Source organism: Thunnus albacares, chromosome 22, assembly GCF_914725855.1.
Source record: "Thunnus albacares chromosome 22, fThuAlb1.1, whole genome shotgun sequence".
NCBI lineage: Eukaryota > Metazoa > Chordata > Actinopteri > Scombriformes > Scombridae > Thunnus > Thunnus albacares.
Window position 1 is genome coordinate 21682171 of NC_058127.1, and position 13862 is coordinate 21696032.

General features: G+C 41.6%; 1 protein-coding gene across 3 annotated transcripts in view; it reads left to right on the forward strand.

The window, feature by feature from the left end:
- Positions 1-13862, forward strand: part of dock11 (dedicator of cytokinesis 11) — a 67601-nt gene that overhangs the window by 5472 nt on the left and 48267 nt on the right. For all 3 annotated transcript variants that reach the window (XM_044340614.1, XM_044340616.1, XM_044340615.1), the window contains exons 2-12: positions 538-654; positions 2432-2521; positions 4105-4187; positions 4790-4856; positions 6626-6721; positions 7117-7251; positions 8063-8246; positions 9212-9291; positions 10324-10407; positions 10681-10821; positions 12318-12578. In XM_044340614.1, the coding sequence (XP_044196549.1) occupies positions 538-654; positions 2432-2521; positions 4105-4187; positions 4790-4856; positions 6626-6721; positions 7117-7251; positions 8063-8246; positions 9212-9291; positions 10324-10407; positions 10681-10821; positions 12318-12578 (1338 nt within the window). The remainder of the gene's footprint in view (positions 1-537; positions 655-2431; positions 2522-4104; positions 4188-4789; positions 4857-6625; positions 6722-7116; positions 7252-8062; positions 8247-9211; positions 9292-10323; positions 10408-10680; positions 10822-12317; positions 12579-13862) is intronic.

Below are 13862 nucleotides of genomic sequence, written 5' to 3' on the forward strand. Positions count from 1 at the left end.
TAAAAACATAACGAGGGGCGGAAGCTGATTTTTATATCATCCACTTCTCTATGAAACTCAAAACAGGAAGTTATGATGAAGCACGTGATATTTATCGTTTTGTTTCGTTATTACACGTTTCCGGCAAGCAGATGAGCTTTATGTACATATGTATCAAATCAGGTATTATAGGTAGTAATTTCCCTGCTGCTTTGTCTCACCTTCTTTGCCCTTTCTATATTTGTCATCTTAGCTGTTCCCCTTTCGTCATGTTTCTTTTTTTTTTTTTCATCCACCCACAATTTTCTGAGTAACTGTTTCCCTGCACTGTGACGGTCCTCTGCACTTTGTGGTCTGAGCCCTTGTGGCTGCGCTGTTTTGTATGGGTGGTGAAAAGTTCTGGGGGTAAGCAGTTAACTGCTCTCAAATAGCAGGGGGAGGTGGAGGTTACCAACGCCACAGTAAAGACACAATTATCAGGATATGTGATCAAACAGAACCAGCTTGTTTTTTATTTGAAACTACATGTATGGGTGTCCTGTCCATCTCCCCTCTCAGGAGCAGCCAAAGATCATTGAACCACTGGATTACGAGGCTGTGGTGTTTCAGAGAAAGGCTCAGATCCACAGTGACCCCCACCGAGACCTGCTGCTCTGCCCGGTCGACGATGTCTCGGTGAGTCCCCTCGTCATTTCCCGCTGTGCCCTCTGGGACTGGCTCTCATCCAGGTCGCCTCCCTCATCAACAGTCTCAAACCAAAGAGCTGGGTAGTGTCCCGGCTGTCTTTTGCAGCAGCAGCAGTTCTGGTTTTTAGACACTTATTTTTTTTTTGGTTATTCTATTCCCTCATGGGTTTCAAAAGTTATCACGTTATTAGAACTTCAGTTTAAATTGTAATTGACTGGCTGATACATGAGATTGAGAAATAAGAATAAGAACTGTTTGTGGGAATAAATCTGAAGCTGTATGGCCAATATTCCCTCATTGACATCAGCACACAATATAAACATTTTTGATAAGCATCCCTTACTTTTGGTTTTTAAAGAATTGCGGCCAAGACATGTACTGAGCAGGACATTTTGCAGTTGGGAAAAAAACCCAACTTGTCAGTGCTCTCTGTCTGGTTAGTGTACAAACTATTTATAAATGATCTCAAACAAATATTTGGCATCCATGAACTACAATTTCTAGTTATTATTGGCCACATATATCTGCAGTAAGCTAACATCAGCTGGCCCAAACAATATCTTGGCCCAGCTAAGTTATTGTTTGGGCTCTACTGTACAGAATGTGAACGTCCCTTTTTAAAGGTTGAATCTGATTTCCTACATCTCTAGTTTTGGTCATCATTTTTATCAGTTACAGTAACCTTGTACTCACTGAAGTGAGACTTGGGATTGCCGTGACATTGATTAAGAATGGGAGGCAGACATGGCAAGAAACATGAGCAGTGATCAGACGGATCCTAAATAAACCTCCCAATCAGCCAAACTTTTTTTTTACAGAGAAAATTAAGATGAACAGTTGAATCATGACCCAAATCGTCCATTTTTAAACATCCATCACAGATTTCCTGTGCAGTGATGCGTTATCATTTCAGATGATTTAACCTCCAAATAAAGTGGTTTATCTGGCTTAACTGTTGGCTTGTTTACAACCTGTTCAGCTCATGTTTCTTGCACTGTCCTAGATTTCAGTATTTATTTCTTGTGTTATCAGAACTAATAGAAGCATCAAGATGATAAAATTACAAAAAAACAGAGTTGTGATAAATTGAATATCCTTTAAATTACTTGCATAACAATGAACATTCTGCATATAAAACAGCATTTTTAGTTTTTACTTGTAAAGTGAATGAGCTGCTTATTTGGACTATCAATCCGTGCTGGATTAACACTCTTGTACTAAAACTATTCATGTATCTCTATTTACCACTACTGGAATCTGCTCTACAGCCTGTTATTTGAAGGCCCATTACAAATCTTATACTGCAGACACCTGTGCTGAGACCTTCACACTAAACTGTCTGAGTCAAACAGGAACAAAGAGCTATAAAATATCACTTTCTAAAGAAAGGTTTCCCATCATTAATCACTGATCATTCCCAACACACCAGGCTCAGTTATTTACGGGTCAGTCCAAGAGGCCTGACCAGTCAAATACAATCCAGACAGCTAACTCTGCTCTGTATTTATTGGTGCTGCCTCAAGCACATGTGGTTTTGTTTAGAGGCACGTCTCACTCCGTGTCTAGTTTTTTCCCCATCTCATCATCTGTTTCTTTGTATCTGTGCCTTCTGTTTTCTCTCAGGCTCTCTCTATCTGCCTCTCTCACTCACTTTCCCTTTGCCTGTTGTTGTTAGTGGTTTCGTGCTGTGCTACTATTTGATGAGAAAAATAAAAAACTGTCTTTGCTGGTGTGTGTCTCATTGTGTTTTTGTGCGTGCATGCAGGAGTCCCAGATCTCCCGGCAGAGGAGGACTGTTGTTCCCTCAGTCCCCCAGAATGCAGAGCGGGAGGCCAGGAGTCTGTTTGCCAAAGAGGTACGATAACCCACCAGTCCTACGTGTATGATTTGGCAAACATTTGTGGCGATGATGTGCAGTCATCTCTGAAAATAAAAAAGGAAGTTTTGAAATGACAAAAATGGCAGCTGAGGTATGAGGCTTCATAGTTAACAGCAATCTGGTTTTTACTTCACTAGTACTTAGAAACCACCCAAAAAAGCAGAAATGATATGTGTATGGTATATGGTAAGGTAATGGATATGGTAAGTTAAAGGGGACCTATTGTGCTTTTCCTTATTTTCAGTCATATATATGTATAGTCTTACAATGTGAGATGTTCATGTTAAATGTGGCCAAAGAGTCAATTAATGAGGTCAATGTATGTAGAAGTAATCACTGTGAGCAAAAAAACACCAGCTTCAGACTGCCCTGAACACTCGATTTCCAGCGTTTTTTCTACTTTCAGCCCGAGCTGACATCAGCTTGTGACAGATTTCTTTATATGGTCATCTGCTCCACACACAGCGTGCGAGTTCACTGCTCTGTTCTGTTAACATAATGGCATTTTTCCATTGTTTTGGGGGTAGTCGAGTCATGACTGGAGTCGAGCTGGCACACTGTGAGTCTTTTTCCATTACGCAGCACGACAAAGTAAAATAAGTTGTTTAACTGTTGGAGGTGTGGTGGTTGTCTGCAGCTCTTCATCAAACATCATCATCACTGTGGCTGTTTCTACTTTTACTAAGTTACTGTTTTCATCAGCAGTAACTTAACATGACTCTGATTTGGCTGCCCCTCGGCAGGCTTCCTGAAGCCGGCCAATCTGAACAGAGTGGGCTTATCGAGAGGGGGGCCTTAAAGAGACAGGAGCTTAAATGGCCTGTCTCAGAGAGAGGTTGAACTGAAGGGCTGCTTTAAGGGTCGGTATAAGATAAATAAGGAATTTTTGAACTGTGAATCATGCAAAGCTACGCTAGTGGAGTCCAAAAATATAATATAATATAGTGCTGGAAATTAGCATAATATGTCCCCTTTTTAAAATACCTTTTTTCATGATGACATTTAAAAACTCTAAGGGCCATTAGTAAACACATGCAGAACTGATGATATATTGTATTAGCAATGAAAAGCAGACTTTTCTGGCAAGCTATGGACATACTCTGCCAGGCTCTGTTCCTCAGCCAGTTCTCATGACTATGATATAGCATGGAAACAACTGTCACAGGGATTGTTAAAACAGATCCAGGCTTACTCAGCATCCATTCCACAAAGATCCATTCAGTTGACTTAATTGAAAATTTCTGCTTGTAGTTACAATGAATAAAAAGTAATATGTACAATGGAAACCACCTTGAGTATTAACAAATAGAAGTCATGAAAGGTGTAATGGCAAAGGTTTTTTTTCTGGCACTTCAGAGTTCTTAAATGAATGATGTTGTGCTGGAATTTTCTCATGAAATACACCAAAATAGGGAACTGAGCACTCTGTCCTCTGTGAGTCACAGTCGGAGGAGCGAGCTGCATGCTTGGTTAGGTCACTTTCCTGGCATGATATGGTTGTGATATTTGAGTGTGTCTGCCACTCCTAATCCAGCTCTCTGTGTTGACCTGTTTGGCAGTGCATCAAGATGTACAACACCGACTGGCATGTAATCAACTACAAATACGAGGCTTACTCTGGTGACTTCCGCATGTTGCCAAGGTAAGTAAGATAAAAAATAAAAAAAAAACTGATGGAAATGAATTAAAGATGGAGTTTGGATATGTGGAAAATTTAGAGGTTAGGGCTCAGAGTCTGTGCAAAACAACATTCTTTACTGCCAAATATGTAACGTGTACAAGGGATTTACTCTGCTCACATGGGTCTGTCGGATGACGACATGCAAATACAAATCACTGTCCCTGTATATTAATAAATACAGCTCTGATGCTTCAGCAGAATAGAGGAAATACTGCGTACAAATAGAAATAACTGCACAGAGTTCAGCTAGATTTTGCAGGTGCAATCCAGATGTTTTGAATTAATGTTTCAGTGGTGATAAAGCTTCTTAAGGACATTTGTTTTTATCACTGCGACCTTCACTTGAACCATAAATTGGAGTGAAAATGATGTATGTGTAGCAACATTCCCCAAATACCCTCGGACAAGGTGGCACAAGATTTACTGACCCACATAAGACATATATAGCAAAGCAGCAAAAGTAAAGAGACACGCTGTAGCAGACCTCACCACTGGGGGAAAAACAGTAGGGAGGGGGCTGATTTATTGAACAGTGCTGACCCTTTCTCACTGTCTTTTCAAAGCAAAGGCCTGAAGACAGACAAGCTGCCAGCTCACGTGTTTGAGATCGATGAAGACGCCAAAGACGAGGTGAGTAGAGAGGCCCGAGCGCAGTTAGATCACAGACATTGATCACTGCAGGGAGGATGAGTGGTCCGCTATTGACTCGCTTGGGCCCTTTATGGACAGATTGCACCATATGCACAGCTTTTAGTGATGCGCTATAAACCCAGCTTGGAAATTAAAATGATCACTTTAATCTTTTTAATCGTTGAGATGAGATGCAAAATTGGCTCGTTCATCCGAAAATATAAGCAAAGAGAGCAGCCGTTCCCAGCATGGACATGTGAACTGGGAATTGTGCTGGGAAAAGTCCTGGTGACTTATGGTCCGTCGGTCGTTTAGTCCACCCAGCAGCGTGACCCCACAGTGACTGAGTGCGGGGCAGTGAAACCAGAAGCCTTATATGTCCTATAAATAGCTCCCATCGATCCTCCTCCCACTACTCTCGGGCCGGATGCGGATAAACTAAGACAGAGAAAGGGTTTAATTGAAGGAAAATAAATGGTACTGTACCGCCTTGATGGGAGGGGCGAGGAGCAGATGGCTCTATTACTTCTCAAAACGGTTCGTGCTACCGTTACATTACCTCTGCATTATCATTTCTGGCTTAGATGGCCTGTTTTGTTGGTCAAATGGCAAAAATATTTAAGAACAAAAAGAAAACACACATGCACATATACACTTAAGATAAAGCACACAATCCTTATATCTTTCTCTTGTATCTGCTAGTAAAAATGTTTGACTTTCGATGTCCTTTATATAACCTTTTATGTCTCCCTGCAGGGCCATAACAGTAAATCAATCATAATGCAATCAGGGACATTAGGTAAAAGGTGACAATGCTAAGTACAGTACCATTGGTGAGATGAGGTAGGGTGTGGTGAGGTGTGTGTAAGCACCAGCCTCTGTGTATCTGAGGGAGGAGAGGGAAGGATGGACTTGTGCAAGCTGAGTGAGGAGAACTGTCAGCCAATTAGATTAGAGGATGAAGCTGGAGAGAGTTAGAGGCGTGACACACAGAGGACAAAATGCCACTTCAGTGTGATTAAGCTTGTCTCAGTTGTGTGCGCATGCGCGCACACACACACACACACACACACACACATAGATACATCTGCCCACCTCAGTCCTTTTCACTCAATGTCATGATAGTTTCCATAACAGTGTGTCATGTCCCAGGCTTACATTAAGTTAATTAAGCCTCCTTATACTGTACTGTGAATTTCTCCACGTGGCCGGATACATTACTGCTGAGGAGGGGTGTGTGTGTGTGTGTGTGTGTTTGTCTGAATGTCCTCACTAAGAGACCATTCCCATGTGATAAGTGCTTGTGTTCTCTGTGGTTCTGATGAACAGTCCCATGATAGTAATGAGATGGCAAGGCTGCACTGACAGAATCTTATCTAAATTATGATGAACCTTTTATGGGAAACCGATTAAATTTTGATGAGCTGATTTGGCTGTGACAGTGTGTGATTGAACCTCTAGGACTTCTCACCGACTGAACAATGTTTATGCACTGCAAACTGTGATCAGTCAACATTTCTCACAAACACTTACTTTCCAGGAAAGTAAAAGGAAAGTGAATAATAATAAAAATGATAATAAAAAAATAATAATGTTTCATGCAAATACAGCACTATGTACTGTGAACTGTGTCAATAACGCTTTGATACAACTTACTGTCTAGACGTACACTGATTATTGTAATATTCAATATGTAAGAAGAATTAACCTGAATTAACCTGCATAATAAAGTCTGTTTTGATTGATTTTGCAATGCTTGTGTCTGTCAGGACACATCATCGCTGTGCTCCCAGAGGGGAGGCATCATGAAGCAGGGATGGCTTCAGAAAGCCAACATCAACAGCAGCCTGTCTGTCTCCATGAGGGTGAGTCACCGCCAGACCTCCTGTCTGCTATTCATACAACATAACAACAACACGCAGGGTTCACAGCTGAACGAGGTGCACATGGCAGCTTTTCGTCCTTCCTCGTGGATGATGCACCACCGAAACTACACCACTCTCTGTATTCTGCTGTTATTTTATCACATCATGTGTTACATTCAAGAATGTTGCAATCACTACAACCACAGTCACATCAGAACTGACATGTATAATATTACAGGGAAGGAAAGGGGCATAAAAAATGGTCAAACACAAGTGATGAAAGATCTGTGTTTAGAAGCTACATTTAATACTTTATTTCTGTCATACTGTATGACTGTTTATAATCTGTTAACTATGAATTTTCCTGACTTGCTTTCCATTAATGTAAAACGCAGGTGTTCAAAAGGAGGTACTTCTACCTGTCCCAGCTCCCCGACGGCTCCTATATCCTCAACTCCTACAAAGATGAAAAGAACTGCAAGGACACCAAAGGATCCATCTACCTGGACTCCTGCATAGACGTCATTCAGGTATGCAAGGCTGGGAAAAAAATGAAAGAAAAATCAAATGCACAGTTGAGAAGAGCTGCAGCAGCAGCAGCATCCCCTTTCAGCTTGACAACTTCTTACTGTAAGCCTTCAATATACCATGGTGTTTTGTTTAATTGAACTCATTTTGATGTACTTCCTTCTGTGCTCACTGTGAGTTTTTCAGTTCTTGGCATGAGCTCCTACCCTCGTGAAAGTCAGTGTGTTTCCTGCTCTCGCCACGCTCCAGGGGCTTTTAGAAGCTTTGATTGGATAGATTTGCTGCATTCCTTTTGACTTGGGCCTAAAAGTCCGATTCTAGCAGATTATGAGTGGCTGCTGTTGGCTGGCACTGGCTGGTACCTCATTCAGGTTTGCACTGGCTGGGGAGGCTGCCAGGAAGCTTTCAGTTTGATGAACACACTCCGGAGATGAATGGGAAGAGTGAGGGAACTTGTTCTGACTAGTGGGTTTCATGTGAAAGCTTGTAGAGTGTTTTGTCTGTTTGACATGCACAGCTGCTTTTACTTATATCATAGATAAAATATCCTTCATAAAGCCCTACACCAGTCTTTAGAAAGGGCTGTTTGAATGCATCAGAAGCCCCGTACAAACAGAAAACCTAAGAAGCACTGTGGTGTTCATTAGAGAAATTATATATGTGCATTGGCTAAAAGCGATTTTAACGTCAAGGAAAAATCCTGTTGTGTTGCCCCAAACTCCGCTCTAGCATTCCTCTTATTACCACAAATGTAAGATGATTGGGGTAGAAGATACAAGGAAACTAAAATCCAAAAAATTTTTCCCTCCTCAGAGCCCTAAGATGCGGCGTAACGGCTTCGAGCTGAAGATGCAAGACCGCTACAGCCACTTCCTGGCTGCAGACAGCGAGGCAGAGATGGAGGAGTGGGTGGTCACGCTGAAGCAGGCTCTGCAGAGCAGCAGCGAGGCCGGCCAGGACAGGAGGAACGGCGGGGAGTCACTGGACTGTGCCCTGGGTGAGATTTACCTCCATTCTAAAAAAAAAAAAAAAAAAAAAAAAAAAAACCAACCTGACTGATAACCTTTCAGTCAACCTAATATATACAGTCTTATTGAAAAGTGACTGTACACTCATTCATGTAGCTATGATACTCATAATAGCATGTTTGAACATAGCCTTTTAGCTTGTGGTTAAGTTAGCCAGGGTTACAGTAATCCTTCTCCCTGACAGTGGAGGGAATCCAAACCCCCGTGAATTTAATTCTGAGCTCTGTGTTATGACACTTTAATGGCTTCCATATTACAATGATACACAGGCAATAAATAGACTTAATATGAAGCCTACTGCTACTGCCAGTAGACAGACAGCGGTGATAAGCTTGCACATCATCTGTAAATTGTAAAAGAAATCAGCTGTGCAGCTTCAAGAAAGTGTAAGAATCTGTTTTCAGCTGTTTTTGCTCTTTTAGTTTTACTAAAGAGTGCGATTCTTTAGGGGGCAGTTGTGGTGAATTGTTGAATTCATCGCTTGTCCTGAACTGTGGAGAAATGCCAACAGTGATGTCTCGCCAGCATCTGAGTGCTTCTTTGTTTTTTGTTTTTTTTCTTATATAATAATACACTCTCTGCAGAATATTCCAGTGAAACCCGATAGGCCAAGCTCGGTCACGAATCTCCAAGATACTGATGAGACACTGAGGTCTTCCAGAAAGACGGAGAGGCAGTTAGAGTTCACTCAGGCCATCATCCGTCACCTGGCAGTCAGCAGTAATAGTGAACGGCCTCTTTAATTCGGTCAGTAGACTGTAAGATACGAGTTTGTCCTCCTGGGGAAGAAAAACTCACAGACAGCCACAAAGGGAGCCATTAGGGAAAACATTTGGGTTTTATTGAGCCCGATTCATAATAGCGTGATTCGTCATCAGATTGTGTTTCTGTCCGCTACATTTATTCATGCGTGATCTCTGTCTCGTCCAATCAGATGACGATACCTCGAGCCAAGGTAAAAGCGAGAGCCTGCTGGAGAGCCTGGGGAGGAGCTTACACCCGGAACTTGTGAAGGTACTGCATTTTACGGATGGTTAATTCACAGACTGAGCACTTTAACTATGAAGTTGCAGATGATGAAATATTTATCTCATCTCAAAAGAAGCAGAACTTCTCTAGCAGGCCAGATTTAGATCTTGTTTATAAATGCCATACATGATTTATTCTGACGCATTTATAAATGATCATTTCTTCCTCGGAAGAGCTCTACAAGCCCGGCTCTTTTGTTTCCCCCCCTTACTGTATTTGAGTTTTCTGAGCCTGAGAACTGCAGTGTTTATCCCACAGAGACTTTGCTGCTTTAATATGTCTATAAACCCAGAGCAACACACGGTCAACAAAGCCCTCTGTGCTCTCCAACTGCTGTTTCACCGTTTGCTCCGGGCCACTCCAGCACAGCTTTTCCCTCCTCATGCAAAAGATCACTTGAGTTTGTCTGCAGGCTTGGACGGAGCGAGAGCAGGGAACGAGGGGAGGAGAAGAGGGGAAGGAGATGGATTAAAGCTCTTACGTGACCTGAGGGTTTGATTTGTTTGTTGATGCCCTTCTTTCTCCTTCTGTCTGGGTCTGTCGGGCCGCTCGACTCTCCTCCTCTGCTCTGTCTTCCTCTGTGTCTGTGTTCGTGTCGGTTTACTCGCAGGCAACTCAGACTGTGTAAGGGCCATTGTTGTGTGAGATACTACATTTGTTTTGAAACTGGTTTCCATTTTCCCACTTCTCTAAAATGTTTCAGCGTTTTCATCACTGTGTTGCAGTCACATATGTATGTTTTTACAATGGATGAGAATAACAAATTGTTGATGATGAGGAACTACATGGCTGTGTTTCTACAATAGAGCTTCAGCTGTGTTATATAAAGAAACAAACATCAGCCTAATATAATATAATAATTTAAAACTAAATGGCATCATACAATTAAAACAGCAGGAACACTGGGTCAAATGCTATTGATGAGATTAAATAAATGCCAAATAAATCAATCTGTAATACATTTTCCTGACATAATATTTGATTTGACCTACATTCTTCCGCTCTGTGTGTTCGCAGTACGCCAGAGAGACAGACCAGCTCAATAAGATCAACAGGAACGAGGGCAGACAAAAGCTTTTCTCTCTGGACCCTGAGACACAGGTATAGAAGATGCTTCTTTGAACATTCAGTCGGCCTATGATTTATTTATTTCTGTATCGACTCAGACTATTTAATCTCTCCTCCCCTCTCCGCCATTTACACCGTTTCCCCTCTCCCTTATCCTCTTCCTCTGCACTTATCCCCACGCTCCCCTCTCTCTCTCTCTCTCCTGTCCACCGGATCAATCTTTCCTTCCTTGCTGTGTCGACCTCCTGCTTCCCTCTTTCCCTCTTTCCTCCTCTCCTCCTCTCCTCCCTCCCATCTGACATCCAGAGGCTGGACTTCTCAGGCATCGAGCCAGACGTGAAGCCATTCGAGGAGCGCTTTGGCCGTCGTATCGTGGTCAGCTGCCACGACCTGACCTTCAGTCTCCAGGGCTGCGTCAGCGAAAAGGGTGACGGCGTCCTCACCAACGTATGTCATCATCTTAATTCCACAACACACATGACTATTATTTTAATAACTTTTACTACCTTTCACAATCTAGTAGACCAGTGTGGCTCACTCCTGGTCTTGGAGAGCCTCAGCAATGCATATTTACTCCTTCTCCCCAACTGAAAAGCTTTTGATTGGCTGAGCAAACCTATATAGATATTATAGTAGACAACAGTATTACACTGTATTCATAAAATAAATCAAAACCAGAATGAATGCATCAGAGTTGATGCTGATAATTTGACTGATTTTTTTACTAAAAGGGCTTAAAACTTAAATCTCTATCAAGCTTCAAACCAGACCTAAAAGATCTAACTGTGCTTAACAAGTGTTGAGTGAAGATAACACTTTTGTGATTTTTGTTCATATGCACTTAAGCATATCTAACCACAGCACACAGCCTTCTTTTTCACACCAAACATCATCCGCCCGCTTCACCCTATGCAGTTCTGCTCCAGATAACAAAGCCTTCATAATTCATGTTGGCGCGTCTGCAAGCGATGGAAGCAACCAGGCCAAAAGAGGATCAGACGGTCCATACTGTTGTAATATCCTCTCATTTTGTTTATATAGTAAAGTGTTATTTCACACATTAATGTTACTACGTTGTAATCCTCCTTTTTTTTCACTCTGATATGTAAGATGGAAGCCCCCTGAGCTCTGAGGTTTGTTTAGGACTTAAGGCTATACTATGATGAATAATGGAAATGCCTTCAGTGTGTGTGATGAATTAAGAGCTCCTGGTAGGATGAGACAGCAGTTTGGAACATATGCGAGTACCGCCTTTGTTGGAGTGGATTGCTGTAGTCATAAAACATTGTGTTAGACCACCTCCTCCTCCTCCTCCTCCTCCCGCTGCTCGCTGGTGCATTAGAAGGGTTGGTAGATTTGAACTGACTCATATTTGTGGTTTGGAAGAGGCACGTGCTTTTCTTTTCCCTCCCCCTCTTCCACAATCTCATATGTTTTAATGTTTACTGGATGGACTCAGGCTTGTCCATCATGCAGGAACCTTCTGTCCTGGCATAAGTGCACGAAAATCACTAAAATGTGTGTGGGTTGCACTACTGTAGAGCCAACATTTGCTTCCAAAAGAGAGATCAACTAATATTTGTGTGGTTGATGTAATGAAAGACAATATTTTATGGAAATATATTTTTTTTCTCCCATATTTTGGCTAAATTTACCATTAAAACAGAAGTTTCTAAAATGTACAAATGTATAATTTTAACTGTTGCACAATTTGAAAAATTAAACCTCAAATGTAAATCCATAATAATTGTAATATTTTAGGTTTAGATTTAACCCACAAAATGTCACAGTAGCATTTCTGAAGAACTACAGGTTAAGAGATTAGATAAGATCAGTGTGAAATGTGATATAAATGAATCCAGAGATGTTATAAACTTAGACTGATTGAAGTGAATGTGTGAAAAGCCGTTAACCGTCTCTCTCTCTCTGCCGCCCCCCCCAAGGTGGAACCGTTCTTCATCAGCCTCGCTCTCTTCGACATCTCCAAGAGTTGCAAGATCTCGGCCGACTTCCACGTCGACCTCAACCCGTCCTGCGTGAGGGAGATGCTGAGCGACGCCCCGGGCCAGCTCTCTCCTTCATCGGACTCAGACGGCGGAGGAGGAGGAGGAGGGGGAGTCATGATGAACGGAGACTCAGGGAAAGGGAACAGCCTGCCTGTTCTTCAGAGGGTGTCGGAGGCCCTCCTACGCTTCCCTACACAGGTACAAACTTGATTGTATTTAGACTGCGGAAATGACTTAACCTGAATCACAGAACTGGGTGTGAAAGCTGAAACACTGTTTTATTGTTCATTCAGTTTAGGTATGAATAACAAAATGTTCCTTACTTGCAAAACATTTTTTGAAATGAGTGCCCTCCGGAGAAAAAAAACTGCATTTAACTTATTCATATACATAATACTATTCAAAAAGGAGTGAAAAAAGTGAGCTAACATTCAAATGTGACTGCAGATAATACAAATACAGAGTTGATCAAAACAAGACAATAAAAGTTATTGAATAAGATGAATGTGATTCTGCTAATAATAAACCTTTTAAGGCAAGTGTCTTAAAAGTCTTTTTTCCCCCAGTTGAGGTGAGGTCTAGTCTAAGTAGTGGTAAAAAAGTTTGCTTTCTTGTATTTTTTTTTAGTGATGCATGTGTTAAAGTTTAAGCTGTTCAAATACAAACAGAAGTCACATGGACTCTGGTGCTGTAACTGGCTTATTAGACACCGTTTTGGCAACCGTGTCATCCTGTCGGGTTCGAGGTTTCGCTGATGTGGGTTTCGAGCTGATGAAACTGATTCCATTCCTGTTTTTGTTTTTTTTTTTTTTTTCTTCTTCTTCTTTTCTTTTTGATTTTTGATTTTGTTGGGTCGTTCTTTCTCTCCGCTGTTCACACTAATTGGACCACATGAAGAAATAGCTGCGAGTGAGAATTAGTTCATACTGCGGTTTAAGTACCGCTGAGCGTCAGATGTCAATCACTTTTTTTGTAGATATTAATGTGTTTTGAGGTTGTTTCTCATAGTCGGTTGATCAGACTGTTCTCACTCTTCCACTGAAGAAATGCATATTTACAGTTTAGTTTACAATTTAAAAAAAAACAGACTAAACTGATACAGGTGAAGACACACAAAAGAGAAACAATTGATCAAAAGCAAACAATGTAAAAGCATGTTAATCATGACATCTGTGTCAGAGAAACGAACTGACGACACATGAAACACATGAAAGAAGCTCTATGTAGTTCAAAGGGTCATATTTACAGGAACAACACCTCTGGGTGATGAAAAACCTTTCAGTGCCTCTGAAAGTAGTAATGCATATAAATACAGGTTTATTGATAACTACAATTTACAAGAAACACACTAAGAGCATCACTAGTGGAACATGAATGCATGCTTTACACTTTCCAAGCCGACTGAGGTTGTGATTGGATGCAATCCTTATGTGACAGACTGTCTGTAACAGCGCTCAGCTTTCCCATGCCGACTGCAGCTGG